The sequence below is a fragment of the Centroberyx affinis genome, unplaced genomic scaffold (genome assembly GCF_046629955.1).
Source record: "Centroberyx affinis isolate AG114_WGS23_722 - 3 ecotype Tasmania unplaced genomic scaffold, CSIRO-AGI_Caff_v1 ptg000041l_1, whole genome shotgun sequence".
NCBI classification, from domain to species: Eukaryota; Metazoa; Chordata; class Actinopteri; order Beryciformes; family Berycidae; genus Centroberyx; species Centroberyx affinis.
The window spans coordinates 179-13,679 of record NW_027278754.1 but is presented as its reverse complement, the minus strand read 5'-3'; the positions used below and the strand labels follow the sequence as shown (position 1 = coordinate 13,679).

Below are 13,501 nucleotides of genomic sequence, written 5' to 3'. Positions count from 1 at the left end.
TTTTCTGTCATATTTACCGTCTGAACAGTATTTTGAAGGCAGATACTCATATTTACCGTCTTTCCCACATCAAGTGAACGCACCGTTGCAGCCATCAGTAGCGACATTAAGTTTTCTAACACACATCAGTGATTTGAGAAAGGAATCCCCCCCCCCCCCCCCCCCACCCCATCCTGTTGTCCACACTTCAAACATCCCACAGAAACATCCTGCTGCTGCTGTCAGGACAGGAAGTGCAGAGCTTCCTGCAGGAAGGGGAGCGGCCATGTTGGCAGACCCTCTGCCTGTATTAGAGCGGGCGTTGGTTTTAGCACTCAGGGTCTCTGCAGGGAGGCTGACCTGAGAATGGTTTCTGTTTCAATGGAAATCTAGAAATTTCTAGAAAGGGGAATTTACAGGATAATATTGTGAATATTAAAGGTCCACATCATGTAAAGCAGGACTCCCCTCTCCTCTGTGATGATAAAGGAGTTGGATGGTCTATCTAAACATGGTGAAAGTATCAAAACACACGGTCGCCAACTAAATCCACACAATCCATATTAGTGCAGCGAGCCTCTAAACGAGCCGTTTGGACTTCCGTAACTTTGTGACATCACAAAGGTTCGCTCATTATCATTTTTGTAAGAAATAATAGACTAACAAAGTGTTTTTTTCAAAGCGGTTGAGCGGTTGTCATTGTTTATTACCAGAGAGTTTTCCCTACCTGTAGCTGCCTGTTCTGCCGACGCTGTGGCCAATCGGAACAGAGGGGTCGTTAATATTAATGAGCCTTAAAGACACAGCTACAGAAACAGCCTGTTCTTGGCAAGGCTCAGAGAGATGCTGGAAAAATGGATTGAGAGTGTTTTTGGGACATGACACCACACACACAGCTTTGAATGGACCTCAACACAGAAAATAAAACTCTGAAAAGTGGAGGATATGGACCTTTAAGGGAAAGTTGCAGCCTGGAAAAGCTCTGATCCAGGTTTTGGGAAACCTGGAGAAAGTGCGTGGGATGTTCTGGAGTCAGGATGGACAGCCTGCTTATCTCATGATATAATTCGATGCAATATATCGAAATTCAATATATCGCGATACAAAACTGTGTCAATCCGTTGTTGCTGTGTCAGGAACATGAATGGTGATATCAGCTCCATGTTATTCTGCTGTCAGGAACATGAATGGTGATATCAGCTCCATGTTATTCTGCTGTCAGGAACATGAATGGTGATATCAGCTCCATGTTATTCTGCTGTCAGGAACATGAATGGTGATATCAGCTCCATGTTATTCTGCTGTAGTAATCACTAATGAGACTCTTGACCATCACAGTTTCACAAGCTCTCCATCAAAATTATGTTATTGTCACTTTGTAATGACATTTTTAAATTGTTGTTTACATTCTAGCAGCCAATGGCATCGCTGGAAAGATTTGAGTCTCAGAAATAAACAGAACTAGAATTTATAACCTCCTCCTCTCCTCTCCTTGTCTCTCCTCCTCTCCTCTCCTCTCCTTGTCTCCTTTCCTCTCTCCTCCTCTCCTCTCCTTGTCTCCTCTCCTCTCTCCTTGTCTCCTCTCCTTGTCTCCTCTCCTCTCTCCTCTCCTCTCCTTGTCTCCTCTCCTCTCTCCTCCTCTCCTTGTCTCCTCTTCTTTCCTTTCCTCTCCTCTCCTTGTCTCCTCTCCTCTCTCCTCCTCTACTCTCCTTGTCTCCTCTCCTCTCCTTGTCTCCTCTCCTCTCTCCTCCACTCCTCTCCTTGTCTCCTCTCCTCTCTCCTCTCATTGTCTCCTCTCCTCTCCTCTCCTTGTCTCCTCTCCTCTCTCCTCTCCTTGTCTCCTCTCCTCATCCCATCGCTATAAGCAACCAACAGTAAGGTAGTCAGAGGTCAGAGGTCACAGCACCCTGACAGTAGATGTGTTGGGAAAGGAAATCAGCGTTACGGAGGATTTGTTTTGTTACTGGATGGTTTTTGGTTTTTGGCGGTTTTTGTTTCAACAGGAGCGATTCCTTCTGTTCTCCCTCCAGCTACAAGAATATCTTTGCTTGGTTTGATATCAAAGGAACCGGTCCTGCTGGTTCCTGATCCTCTGGGTCTGATGACGTCACAGGAAGATGGAAAACTGTCCAGATGAAAACAAAAGAGACAAAACACCAAAATACTCACAAAGAACATGGAGAGAGTCCGTCTGGCGTGAAGCTTCCTCTGCAGGGAGAGACAGGGACAAACATGAGACACACTGCTGGACTGCAACACAATTTATACAGCTGTATGTAATGTGTGTGTATTGTGTGAATGTGTGTGTGTGTGTGTGTGTGTGTGTGTGTGTGACATTTGAGTGTAGACTGCTGTGTTATTGTATTTTCTGTCTGTCCTGTTTTCACTGCACTTTCCCCCTGAAGGAATAATTCAGTCAAAATTGAACCTTCAACTTTAAACCTTGAATTCATACTGTACATGGGATTTTCAAGAATTTTCTACATTTTAAAAAAAAAAAGTATTTTTTATGTGGAAAGTGGAAAATTCTTCTCTAAAATATGGGGGGAAACACAAACAGCACACAACACTGAAAAAAATGTCCCATCATTTAGTCTCAAGTTATTCCACCTGTTTCCAATACAGTTCCACTTGTTTTAGGAATTTTCTAGAAGCAAGCCTGGAAACAAGGCAGAATAAGATGGATCATCCCCCTCGTATCAAGAAAATGACACTTAATTGAAGGAAATGTTTGAAAGGAGATCATTTCCGTTGAAAAAAAGTGAAATGATTTTCTAAATCTAAAGACTAAATGAGCTGTTAAGATGGATATTTTAAGATTTGACATGTATCTGCCTCTGTTTATCTGTGTTAAAGCACCTAAAATGTTGTAAAAAGGTAAAACATAATGCTAAACTAAGTAAATTAAAAATTCAAAGTTAAAGATTGACTCCTTATCTTCCTTATTAGACTCAACACTAGATTAAGTAACATGTTACATGGATATTTTGTGCAGAACAGAAACAGGTTGTGTGGATCAGAGATAATATGTGATATCAATCATGTGATATTTTGTGCAAAGTGAAGAGGTATCACTCCTGTCCGGCTCACCAGGGTCTGATTGGCGGACAGCATGGTGGAGTTGCTCTCGTCTCCTCTGATGGGGACGAGCGGCATGGTGCCGAACTTCTGCTTGGAGATATCAGACGACGAGTGACGCCTCAACACCGGGGGGCAGGGGTCATCGTTCTGCAGGGAGGGACACACTCAGTCTCAACACCTGGTCTGGTCTGAACACCTGGTCTGATCTGATCTGAACACCTGGTCTGATCTGATCTGATCTGAATACCTGGTCTGATCTGATCTGAACACCTGGTCTGATTTGGTCTGATCTGATCTGAACACCTGGTCTGATTTGATCTGAATACCTGGTCTGATCTGATTTGATCTGAATACCTGGTCTGATCTGATCTGAACACCTGGTCTGGTCTGATCAGATCTGATCTGATCTGGACACCTGGTCTGGTCTGATCTGATCTGATCTGAATACCTGGTCTGATCTGATCTGAACACCTGGTCTGATCTGATTTGATCTGATCTGGTCTGATCTGATCTGACCTGAACATCTCATCTGAACTCTCTTGTTGTGTTACGGTCAAACGGATCATGAAGAACTTGAACATGATGAATTTACAACTTTTTGCTGTCATCCATATGGTTTCTTTTATCAGATTGTCAGAAGGCTTAATGTCATCCTCCACATCAGAATACAAAAAATAATGTTCACAACTGTTAGTGAATAGTGTTTTATTTAAACTACGGACATCTGTGTTGTTTCTGGTCAAATCTGGGCGGCCACAGAAAATGAATGGGTGAGACTATAATAAAGAGTCGAGAGTTCCCAAGTTCAGGAGTTTAGTTTTGAGAGTATCTACACACACAAACACACACCTACCAAGCACCAGCTGTTGCCCCGTCCCCATCTTAGACAAATGCACTACTCCACAACCCCACCACAAGAACCAGAGCTTATATTAAGTTGGCACATAACCACAACATGGCGCGATGCTCAATCTTGCAATTGTGAGAATGATTAGGAAAGACGTTGGTTAAAAGGTGTTAACACAGCATGAGGTTGGATCTAATATTCTGTGGTTGCTAGTGAAGAGTTTTAAATGGCTTCCTGAAAAAGGGTGAAGCACCGTAAGTGGGATCATGGAGTTAAGAAAACCCAATGACACCCAGCGTCTCACTGCTGCTTTCTGCCATTTTAAATAATGCACTGATTGGCCTGAGGGGGGCGCCACAGAGTTTCACTGTCTGTACGTCACACACACAACATCTTAGACGTCAATGAAAGGCTCTTCCATCTGTTTTCAGTAGTTACACCAAGGCTGCACTGTTCGTCTGATAATGACAGACTGATGTTAAAGATCAAGAAACACAGATCAATAAAAAGGTCAGAGGTCAACTCACCTGGGCTTTGAGGAAGCTGGTGATCCAGTCCCACAGGTCAGCCTCACAGTTACAGCACAGATAACTGAGAAGGAGGAGAGGAAGAGGAAGAAGAAGAAGAAGAAGAAGAAGAAGAAGAAGAAGAAGAAGTCAAACTTCTATTCACCACAAGCAGCTGACAGCAGACATTCCTGAAACTGCACACACAGACAGTCTGACACACATACACGCGCTTGTGCACAAACACACACACACACACACACACACACACACACACACACACACACACACACACACACACACACACACACACACACACACAGGCATTCAAACAACAGCACTAAAAGACACACTGACAGTCAATCTGATTCTCTTTCCTCTTATTTTGTTTTGGTCAAAACTGAACTGTACGGGAGTGTCCATTGGGGGAGAAAAAAAGTTATATTGAGTCCACAATTTACTGTAACGAGTGCATGAGATACAATTCCTTCCCTCGATTTCATTAAACTGTGCAGTTTAGGACAAAATGCAACTTAGGAACCTTTTAGGTATTGCAGATAGGCCTAGTAAGGATTTGGTATGTTAATATCCATTGTCTGTTTACACTGAATAGGCAAATCCCCCAAATATTGCAACATATTTAGCCACTTAACCTTCAGGCCATGTAAACACAATCAGCTGCTGCAACACACCCAGGACAGGCCACATTTAAACATGATCACCAATATGTGCACTGACTCTTTATAAGCTGTGAAGAGCGCATGGATTATATATCCAGAGCATGATGTCACTATTTTGAGGCACATTTTGGCAATTTGTGCACGTAAAGAGGAAATCGAGGGAACAAAATGTATCTCGTTGCATGTTACAGTAAATCGTGGCCACGACATAAATTATTTGTCTCCACATGGCCACTCCCGGGCTCCAGAGAACCAAACTGAACTGAACAGAACACTGTAAAACTCAGAAAAACTTACAGCTGGTGTTTGTCGGACATCACTGTGAAGCCCCATCTGTACACGGAAACATCATTTTAGTTGATCAGAAAATATTCACTTTATTATATGGAGTGTTATTATTATTTTGTTTAGTTTGCAGTGACATTTTAAAAAAACACATGAAAACAAACAATAATTTGTATTCCATGTATCTTTGGTGTAGTAAACACATTGTTATTCAGTGTGAGGTTCAGCTGGCTTCACCTCGTCGGAGCCTTCAGCTTCCTGCGGATCCCCATGTAGATCTTCATGGACTTCAGAAGCCACTCCTTCTCCGGCTTGATGCTCTGCACAGGGAGAAAGATCAAATCAAACAAATTCTAGCATTAAAAACACACTCCAGAACAGGCCCGGCGCCAGGATGAAGTGACTGAGGGGGCAGTTAAAAATGGCGAGGGGACAAATCTTTTTATATAGTAAAACAGTAGGTCATCATCCTGCTATGCCTATTTATGCCCATTTTTTTCATCCTGCGGGTGGCAGTATGCTGGCGTTTTAACTAGATGCAAACAATTCCCCACCGTACCTTTTCCATGTCTTTGTGTGTCATGGCCATAATATGAAATAGGAATATTTGGGGCAGATTGCCAGGTCACCACCTAAAATTGGTCTGGTGGTAGGTTTAATGAAATTCATTGATTTAACCATGCAATAGCCGCTGAAAGGCTAAACAACAACAACACAAGAAAGATTACCGTTTCAAAATCAAATAATAAATTTATTTCACAGCAGTGGTGAAGCCAGTATTAAACCTGAGTGTCCTCGCACAATTTATGGAATCGGAGCACTCGGAACGAAGGTCTACACAAAATAATAGAATTTTAGAACGATTAGATGACTGCTAAAATCAACAAAATAATAGCCAACAGCGTCAGGGTCATTAAGTAAAAAAAATAAATAAATAAAAAGAAAAAAAGTCTTTCTGCTCATGCCATGCAGCTCTCTCGCTCTCTCTCTCTCTCTCTCTGTCATTGACTGAAACTTCACTTCCCTGTCGTTTCCATTCTGTGGATTGCTACAATGGAAAAAATAGAATTAGGGCCGAAAGTTCTATTTACAACCAGGAAAAGCAGGCTGAACCGAAGTGATGTGTTCTGTCCATCTCTCCTCCGCTCCATTCAGTCCCCGACATGCCAAACCAGCAGAAAAATAAACCGGCTAAATTGACAACTCTTGCCTGTCCTTGGTTCTGAAATAACAGCACTATGTTTCTATAGGGCAGTGGTTCTCAACGTGGGGTCCGGGGACCACCAGGGGTCCTTGAGGGAGTTCCAGGGGGTCCCCAGGCAAATTGATGATTTGTTAAACTTCAGCATCATTTCATTTACAAGAAGTTAACACAATTAGAGAATGTAGAATAATTACTATTTTGATCATAGTTTCACTGTTATCATGGAATTTCGGAAAAAAATAATATCTAACAATAAAAAATATTCTCAGATTTGGGTCCGAGAGACAAAATCTCATCAAATGGGGGTCCGTGGTCCTAATGTGGACTGAATTTGGGGTCCTTAATGTGAAAAAGGTTGAGAATCACTGCTATAGGGTACATAACACTTAAACTGGGGGGGACAGAAAATACAACTGCCCCCCTCGTGGCGCCGGGCCCGCTCCAGAATATATTTCACCATCTATAATTTGGGTATGTTGACATTTGTTCATGCAGAGCTTGACTCTGATGTGAAATAAGCCTTTTGGAAGTGTGTCAATCCGTCAAAGTTCAACATACAGGACAGTTTAGTGTTTTTACAGCTTCAACATTCACGTCAGACTCGTGTCCAGCCGTCACATTCTGTCAGCCATTTCATCAAAAACTCAATAAATTAATAAATAAACACAATCAAATTAAAAGTGAAAAACAATCTGCAATCCAATAAATCACCATGTACTGTAAACAAAGACAATACTGGAGACAGTGTAATAAAAAGGGGGGCAATGCATGATGAAATTACAGATTGGTGCCTTAATGTTTCCAGGGAGGTTTAGTTTATAGAGCCTTAAGCAGAAAATCACTTCTAGTGATTTTCAAAACAAAAGTGTCCTTTGTTTTTTAATATGGCAATAAAATGATTTCCCTTTAGAATACCTTTTGTTTTTAAGCAGAAAATCACATTTCCAAGTGTTTTTTGCTACCAAATATGCCCATAAAGTAGTATTGTTTAATAGTGGGTATATCTTTTGTCTTTGAGCATAAAATCCAAGTGTCCTTTTACTTCTAAAATATGCCAATAAAGTAGCGTTCTTTAATATTGGGAAACCTTTTTGTCTTTAGGCAGAACATCACATTTCCAAGTGTTTTTCTGCTACCAAATATGCCCCAAAATAGTATTTAATAGTGGGTATGCCTTTTGTTTTTGAACATAAGATCCAGTGTCATTTTGCTTCTGAAAATGCCAGTGAAGTAGAGTTCTTAAATATTAGAATACCTTTTGTCTTTAAGAAGAGAATTACATTTCCAAGTGTTTTTTGCCAACAAATATTCCATTAAAATAGTGTCGTTTAATTGTCTTTGAGCATAAAATAATATTCCCAAGTGTCATTTTACTTCTGAATATGCCAATAAAGTAGTGTTCTTCAATATTAGGAAACCTGTTTGTCATATTCCCACATGTCTGAACATGTCTGTACCTTCTTGTCCTTGAGCAGCAGCAGCTTGTGTTCTCGGATCTGGAAGGTTCTCTCCTGGAACTTGTTCCCCTGCAGCAGTTTGGGAGGTTCCTCCCGGCACTTCAGCAGGCCGATCTTCATGATCTCGCTCTTGTAGGCTGAACAGAACGTTTCAGAAGCAAATATTCATAATTTCTGTCATCATTATTATCACTTTCATCATCACGAAGCAGCTCACTCTTGTAGGCTGGATAACAATAAAATAAAACATCACAGAACTGAAGAACTGAACAGTCCCGCCCATCCCATTCAATCAAACTGCCTTTCTCTCCCTAACTGATCTCCCATTGGTTTACATTTACTTTTGATTGATCCCTCCCTCCAACAGGAAATACATCACATTAAGGAAATAAGATGCTCCCAAAATGCTGTTTCATTGGGACTTTAACATTAGAATTAGGATTAGTTTCTGGTTAGGGTTAGGAGTGAGGAGAAGAATGTAGGACAATGAAGGTACAGGTGTGTGTGTGTGTGTGTGTGTGTGTGTGTGTGTGTGTGTGTGTATTCCTGGACCTACATGTGAGGATGTTGATGCCCTCTCCTTTGGGAACTCTCTTCACCACCAGGTAGGCGGAGCTTGGGTCGGCCATCTTGCACCACTGCAGCGCCTGTTCCAGCACTTTCTCTTTGGGGTGTAACGGACGCTCTGGAACAGGAGGAACAACACAAACCCCCTTCACACACACATAGAACCTGATAGAACCTGATAGAACCTGATAGAACCTGATAGAACCTTCAGGGTGCGGCTCTTGACGGGGGAATTTGCCGGATCTACTTTTAGGGAATAATGAATATTGGAATATCACACATCACCTCTGACACAGAAAATTTCCTGATTTCTGGGTGAAGCTGCATATGTTAATTGGGCTTTAAACTGCCAGAAAATACTCTGAAATAAAGATGAAGAGATTTAATGACTGATAAAAGGCTGGACAGCCATTATTTTTAGTTTAAGGATTTGAACCATTAACATCTACTTATTTCCACTGTATTCACTCTCAGATGCTCAGACATTTTGTTCAAATCACAAGAAACTGACTCTGAACTCAAAGTCTTCCTCAGCAGTCAAACAGAAGCTGGCTCCCAGTTTCCATTTCCTTCTGTTTCTCCTACTTCTCTAATCTAATCTGAGCAGCACTGCCTGCCAGAACTAAATACAACTGCTGCCTGTTTTCCACAGTTATTTCAGTTCTGCAAGACGCTATTTTGAGTAAAATGCTGCAGATCTAACCTTTTGTTTCACATCTTTTCGGTTTAATGTTTTTGTTTCCTTTTTTGTACCTTGCTGCAAAACCAAACAGGTTCAACAAATGAAGTTGAACCTGTTTGGAACCCATCAAGTTTCCATGATTTAAAGATGTCATCAGTGAATCAAAGGTTCAACAAAAACGATATATTACTATAATCAATAACCATGCCTGATCAGTTTAATCTCAACGCAGCCTTGTGTGCCTTGTGTATAGAGCTCTGAATGTAGTTTGCAGCAACAGAAGTGCATCATGGGTAAAGTGTGATGGACAGACCGGTTGCTGTGTCGTGGACTCACCCAGCTGTCCGTCCTCGATGGCCTCGAACGTCATCCAGACGTCTCTGTCTCCGGCCGGGACGTTCCTCATGTAGAGAACCTGGTTGGTCAGCTCCTCTGCACACATGGTGGGAGAAACCTGACAGGAAGAGGGACGAGTTAACAAGTTAACCGCCTTACTCTGTTTTTTGTTTTCTTTTTATGATCAACACTTTATTTGGGTTTTAAACAGACATAACAACCTTAAACAATGGGCAATTGTAGAAACAGAGAAAAGAACTTAAATCATACATTTAAAAAAAAAAAAATATATATATATATATATATATAAAAAAAATACATCAAAATAATAGAGTACAAAATAAATAATTATGAAAAAAAAAAGGGCCATAGCAATGTGAAGCATATTCAATGTGTTAGGGAATACAAATAAATTGCAAAGAAAAGGGCTGTTACCTGACTGTGAGAGGTTTCAAGAGCCTTTAATGTGATTAAGGTATCTGTTCCATTTCAGACTATATCTATCTACCTGATTATTAATCCTAAAAGACAACTTCTCATAAGCTGCTACAGTTCCAAGCGGAGAGAACCATACATGTGCTGGTTTCCACTCTTCAACAATGATCTTCCTACCCAACATAATTGCTGTGTGAATCCAGTCGGCTAGAGGCGTAGGGAGTCACCTAGTCTATATGTTCCCCCAGAACATATAGACTAGGTGTGTAAGGAATATCTTGGCCTATGATCGGCCTTATATTTTCATGATTAGCACACCATAAGGTCTGTACTTTGGGACATTCCCATAAGAAAAGAATAAGTGTACCGTGATCATCCCCCACATCTCCAGCAAACTGCCTTCATCTGTTAACACACCTGGGAATGAACTTCTACCACGGTACAGAGTGGAGCACAGAAACACTGATCAGCTCTGTGTTTACCTGTACAGCAGAGTTTCCCAATCCAGTCCACGACTTCCCCCTGTCCTGCAACGTTTTGTTCCATCTGTACTCTCACACAGCTGATCCAAAATAAGGGGCGAAACACTTTCATGCAAACCCTGTTCAGGTAGATCTGGTTCCACTGCACAACCAATCAGCATTAAGCTCTTAATTGGATCAGGTGTGTTAAGAGTAAAGATGGAACAAAAACCTGCAGGACAAGGAAAGGCTGGCACTGCTGACTCCATTAACGTCCATTAGCCCGTTAACACTCATTATTAATGGTGAGTGTTAGTCCCATGACTTACTTTGAGAGTAATGCAGCAGTCTGGTATCTTCATCTCCAGATAAACCTCGATGATCAGATCACCAGCCTGGGACAGCTGAGAGGAAACACAGAGAAACTGTCAGTGTTAAAGTCCATATTATATTATAGATATTTTCACACACTGCGCTCCATCAAGCCATGTCCTCTGTCAACACTCAGCTCTCATTGAAGTACAGGGGATGAAATATGGAATACATGATATATTGCCAATTTTTTGATGGATTACAAATGCATTTCTTGGAATTTGTGATTTGTTTGCTCTCTCTTGTTTTTATTCCTTGTTTTATTATCTATACTCTTGTCCATTTTTGTCAGTTTTTCTGTAAAGCACTTTGTGACAAAATGGTTAAAAGGACTAAAATCTAAAATATGCCAAAAAAGTAGCGTTCTTTAATATTGGGAAACCTTTTTGTCTTTAGGCAGAACATCACATTTCCAAGTGTTTGCTACCAAATATGCCCCAAAATAGTATTTAATAGTGGGTATGCCTTTTGTTTTTGAACATAAAATCCAGTGTCATTTTGCTTCTGAATATGCCAGTGAAGTAGAGTTCTTAAATATTAGAATACCTTTAGTCTTTAAGAAGAAAATTACATTTCCAAGTGTTTTTTGCTACCAGATATTCCAATAAAATAGTATTGTTTAATTGTCTTTGAGCATAAAATAATATTTCCAAGTGTCATTTTACTTCTGAATATGCCAATAAAGTAGTGTTCTTCAATATTAGGAAACCTGTTTGTCATTTCCACATGACATGTCTGTACCTTCTTGTCGTAAAAGGACTCTATGAATAAATTTGACTTGACTTGATGGAGCAAATCTTTAAATAGTGTACTAGTAATAGTAGGATGTAAAAGACTAATTTACTGAATGCAGTCATTGCAGTGAGGATATGAATAAATAGTAAAGAAAACATTGTTAACTCCTTGAAAACGCTTTACAAGTATTTACCTCTAATTATTATTTGTCATTAATACAGAAATAAAATCTCAAAGTACCTGAGTGTCCTTCCATGTGGTGATGAGACTGATTTCCAGCTCGATCTGCGTCTGATGCTCCTCGTCAATCTGAAACAAACGGTGCCAGCGGTGAAATGATCAGAAATGAACCGTCTGTTCAATCAGCTGTTCACAGAGCTGAAGACCTCCAATATGGCCGCCAGAGGGGTTATGTCACCTGAAAGTCCTCTACTGACAGATTTACAGATCTATGAATTTAGAGCAATATATGCATGTGCAAAATGTGTAATTTTGGCTCTCCATATTATTAGATTTATCTGCAAGTGTGCATCACTAGCTGTTCACATTATCAGGAAAATAGATGGAAGAACACATGGAAATGTGTGCAATGTTAGTATTCACATTATCAGATCAAATGGAACTAACATGAAGAAAACAGAGAAACAAAGTCAATATCAGGTGATAAACTGTGATGTAACTCCCATGTTAGTGATACTCACATCAAAGACAGACAGGTAGTTGTCTATCAGATCTTCTACGATCTTCACCTCATGTTCTCCTTTACCGTCCGTCTGAAACAGACTGGGAGCGAACAGCAGGGACAGGTTCTTGGTGCACATCTGGTTCAGATCGGCACACTTCTGGACCCTGAGAGGGGAGGAAGGAAGGAAGAGAGGGAGGAAGGAAGGGATGAAGGAAGGAAGGAAGGAAGGGAGGAAGACAGGAAGGGAGGAAGGAAGGAAGAGAGGGAGGAAGGAATGAAGGGAGGAAGGGAGGCAGGGACAAAGGGAGGAAGGAAAGAAGGGAGGGAGGAAATGGGGGTTGGAGGGAGTGAGGGATAGACAAAGGAAGGAAGCAAGCAAGAAAGAAAGAGGGAAGGAAGGAAGGAGATGAATGAGGGTGGGAAACAGCAACAAAGAAAGACAGAAAGAAAGAAAAAGAAAGAAAGAAAGTTCATGAATGAATTCATGAATGTGAACGTACTAAGCTTCTTTAAGATGGATCAATACTACTACTTCTACAACTACTGCTGCTACTACTACTACTACTATAAATACTACTACTGCTACTACAAGGTTCTTTAAGATGGGATCATTGAATTACTACTACTACTACCACTACTACTGCATACCGCAATACAAAATCCAAGAGATAAAAGTGATTTTGTTCTCAGTTTTCAAAGTTAATATATGAATAATGATAAATCAAAGATGAATTCATTCTAATGAATATAAAGAATACTGAGACTGACCGGTACAGGTGGCTGATGAGAGCAGCCAGAGTCGTTCCTGTTGACTCTGGGAAGACTCCGGATGATTTCCTTATACCGGTCCAGCCGCTGGCTCTTCTGGGGGATTTCTGAAGACGAGGGAGGGAAGACAGGACAATCCTAAAGGACAAATCTCCCTCAGATCCTCTTACACTGTTATTTATCACTGATCTGAGATTATTTTCTGATGAAGTGTAATTTACCTTTTTGGTGTGCTTTGGTGAAACCCACATTTCCCTCAACCTGCCTCGTCTACTTCTACTTCAGTTAGTGATTTCCTATGTTTCCCAGAATACCTTTCAACAACCCCCAGAGAATGTGCGTGAACTTTTTGGATTTAGCTGTGGGTTGTATGTGACCAGTACAGTCAGCTTGTGGATAGATTTTCTGAAATATTGAAGCC

The 13,501-nt window shown here is 40.8% G+C and overlaps 1 protein-coding gene across 1 annotated transcript; it reads right to left on the bottom strand.

Moving 5' to 3' along the window:
* Nucleotides 1-221: 221 nt before the first annotated feature.
* LOC139642340 (arf-GAP with Rho-GAP domain, ANK repeat and PH domain-containing protein 3-like) lies at nucleotides 222-13,187 on the bottom strand (the record flags this gene model as incomplete). The annotated part of the gene is made up of 14 exons (XM_071517143.1): nucleotides 222-284; nucleotides 707-730; nucleotides 2,149-2,187; nucleotides 3,070-3,207; nucleotides 4,435-4,498; nucleotides 5,391-5,426; nucleotides 5,616-5,698; nucleotides 8,040-8,176; nucleotides 8,596-8,724; nucleotides 9,625-9,742; nucleotides 10,850-10,924; nucleotides 11,868-11,936; nucleotides 12,329-12,476; nucleotides 13,081-13,187. Coding segments are annotated over 14 exons (1,230 nt in total), but the record flags the coding sequence as incomplete, so codon positions are not given.
* Between the last annotated feature and the right edge of the window lie 314 nt (nucleotides 13,188-13,501).